We start from the raw sequence: 2,500 nt of genomic DNA on the forward strand, positions 1-2,500 counted from the left end.
TGTTGGGGATGTCGCGAGATGCTCCTTCAAGTTCTGTCATGTTTCGAGTTCTAACCTCGTTAGAGCTACTTATTTGTGATGTAAGACCAACTACGTCGGTTCTTAAAGGTTCAAGTGATCTAACTACGTTAGATTCAGCTTTTTCCGGTTGTTTTCTTCTTATTCTTTAGAAATCGACTTGCTTGATGCAACGCACGTGTGCAAAAAACGACTTGACGCATGCGCTGTGCTATCTCATGGGCTCTCCACGCCTCCGGTCATGTGATAGAATAAGGGGTGCACTAAAGGACTTTGTCTGTGGCAACGTATAGATAGCTCAAAAACAGTTTATTTTTTATTTGATTTACAAAATTAAAAAGTTAAGTATGATTGTACTTCTGTCTATTTTTTCAAACTCGATTGCTTCTTGTCTCGTGATTTCTGATGCTTAATAACACGAAACTTTGATATTCCATTATGCTAAAATGTGCCCAATCATTCAAACATGTCGCTATAATCAGTTTATTTTGAATCGTTTCATGGAATCATCTGATATTTGAAAATAAAACTCACTGTACTTTAAAATAATAATGATCATATAACGTATCAACGTGTAATGACAAGAAATCACTACATTAAATCGCATTTTAACAGTAACAAAATAATAGTTTGTGTGTTCAATTCATTATTCAGACTGTTCATTCAGTTCATTCCTTTTTATTATTTTCCACATACTTATTAAAACAGCCAACAAGTTGGGACATGAGCTGAATTTGCTGTCCTTGCAAATCTTGCATCCGCTCTATAAAACTAGCCATTTGTTCCCCTTCAGTGGCAAGCTTTTTGATGACCTAGCCAATTGGATCATCTTCACTGTCGCTGTTGTGCACGCAAGCAGGCCGCTTTTGACCCTTTACTTTTTTTTTTTCACGTCTTCTTGCCACTGAACTACCAGCGGTTGTAGGGGTGGTGCGACCAGCCGAACTGGAACTGCTCGACGCTTCAGCAGCACTTGTTTCTGGACTATTTGCCAAGCTTCCACTGTTTTCTGCAGCCTGCGTGCCAGCTTGCTCCACGTTGTTACACGTGATGATACCACGGCAACCAAGGACAGAATCAATTATGTCGTAATGAGGACTTTTGCGCAAATTTCCCCCACTTTGCCGACGATTCCAGTCCTTCTTTTCTTTCTACTGGTTCTTCAAATGCTTAACTTTGCGCTGGCACTGGTCGAAAAAATCTGCGAGCGAAAGGGTGTGAACAATCCATCCCCATACTGCGAATAATCAGGTGAATAACGTAAATTCGTAAACTGGTATGGGTCAAAATTCGCCATAATAAAACGTTTGAAGAGAAAACCGGTGACTAAAATTTTAACCCGATAGCTGTAGCTAGCAGTTCACACGTGTTGTCTTTGCAGAATTGCAAAACTCCAATTTTTGCCCGTATTTCCGTATTGATTGACGTTGACGACAGAAGAAAAACAAAAAATTGTTATTTTAAGGCCATTAGACAAGATATGACCTGCTTTGAGGCAGGACATCAGCTTGTTTGATCTTTAGGTCCTTCGGACAAAGTTATGTCTGGGCGTGACAAAAGGGTCGTACTTATCGCAAGCATGCGATGACAGATTTTATGTCTAATGTAAACACCAAAAGCACTAGTGCGACCCCTGCCTAAGATCCAACAACGCGGACGTCGTCAAATATACCAAAGCCGCATGGGGCCTGTGTTAAGGACACCGTGTTCATGGCGGGAAATTTTAAGTTATGATGGCGGGATTCAACGACGCGGCTACCCGATTATAAAATAAAAAGAGTAGTGAAATTACTTTATTTCTGAACAACAGAAACCGATTACAGTATTGTTTTCAGTGCAAATGGGGACTTTTAAAGAAACTCGCGAAATTTTGCTGGCCAGCTATCCCTCTAATATCATTACGATTGAAGAATATGCTTTGCTTTTCGAAGAAAACAGTTCTTCAAATTCCGCAATACTTTGTATGCGACCAGGGAACTGTGAAGGGCTTTGCATGCTTCTGAAGCAATATTCCTTTCCTTGTCGATACTCAGACATGATACCTATTTTCGGAAGGCCAGTACCAGAACTTTGCATGATATGCAACACCGTAATAGACTGGATTTATGCACATCATACCACAGAATCACACAATGAAACCAAACCATTTTAACTCCACTAGAGCTGGAAAAGTACGCGGAAGCTGTTTTTAACCAAGGGGCGCCACTAAGCAATTGCTTTGGTTTCGTAGACGGAAGTGTGCGGCCAATTACTCGACTGGGGAAAACCAGCGATTGTTATACAACGGCCACAAACGCGGACATGGATTGAAATTTCACTCCGTGATCCTACCAAATGGGTTGATTTCACACTTGTATGGTCCAGTAGGTAAGGTTTGATACTAGCAAATTACTATGCTTATAATCAGAACAAAGTTTAAAACTATTGTGGAAAAAGTGAGTACGAATTTCATTGACTTTTCCATTGACTACCCTCACACTCA

The 2,500-nt window shown here is 40.4% G+C and overlaps 2 protein-coding genes and 1 pseudogene across 3 annotated transcripts in view; 1 reads left to right on the plus strand and 2 right to left on the minus strand.

Moving 5' to 3' along the window:
- Positions 1–40, minus strand: part of LOC149038967 (uncharacterized) — a 1,043-nt gene extending 1,003 nt beyond the window's left edge. The window contains exon 1 of the mRNA XM_089184282.1: positions 1–40. This exon is cut by the window's left edge and continues 1,003 nt beyond it. Within this exon, the coding sequence (XP_089040408.1) occupies positions 1–40 (40 nt within the window).
- A 1,818-nt stretch (positions 41–1,858) lies between these two features.
- On the plus strand, positions 1,859–2,396 carry LOC149038969 (uncharacterized; annotated as a pseudogene).
- The window catches only part of LOC149038968 (uncharacterized), a 4,397-nt gene continuing 3,755 nt past the window's right edge, over positions 1,859–2,500 (minus strand). For both annotated transcript variants that reach the window (XM_089184290.1, XM_089184289.1), the window contains one exon: positions 1,859–2,500. This exon is cut by the window's right edge and continues 1,511 nt beyond it. The gene's annotated coding sequence lies outside the window, so the exon portion shown is untranslated.

The sequence above is a fragment of the Pocillopora damicornis genome, chromosome 10, assembly GCF_964200805.1.
Source record: "Pocillopora damicornis chromosome 10, jaPocDami1.2, whole genome shotgun sequence".
Taxonomy (NCBI): Eukaryota; Metazoa; Cnidaria; class Anthozoa; order Scleractinia; family Pocilloporidae; genus Pocillopora; species Pocillopora damicornis.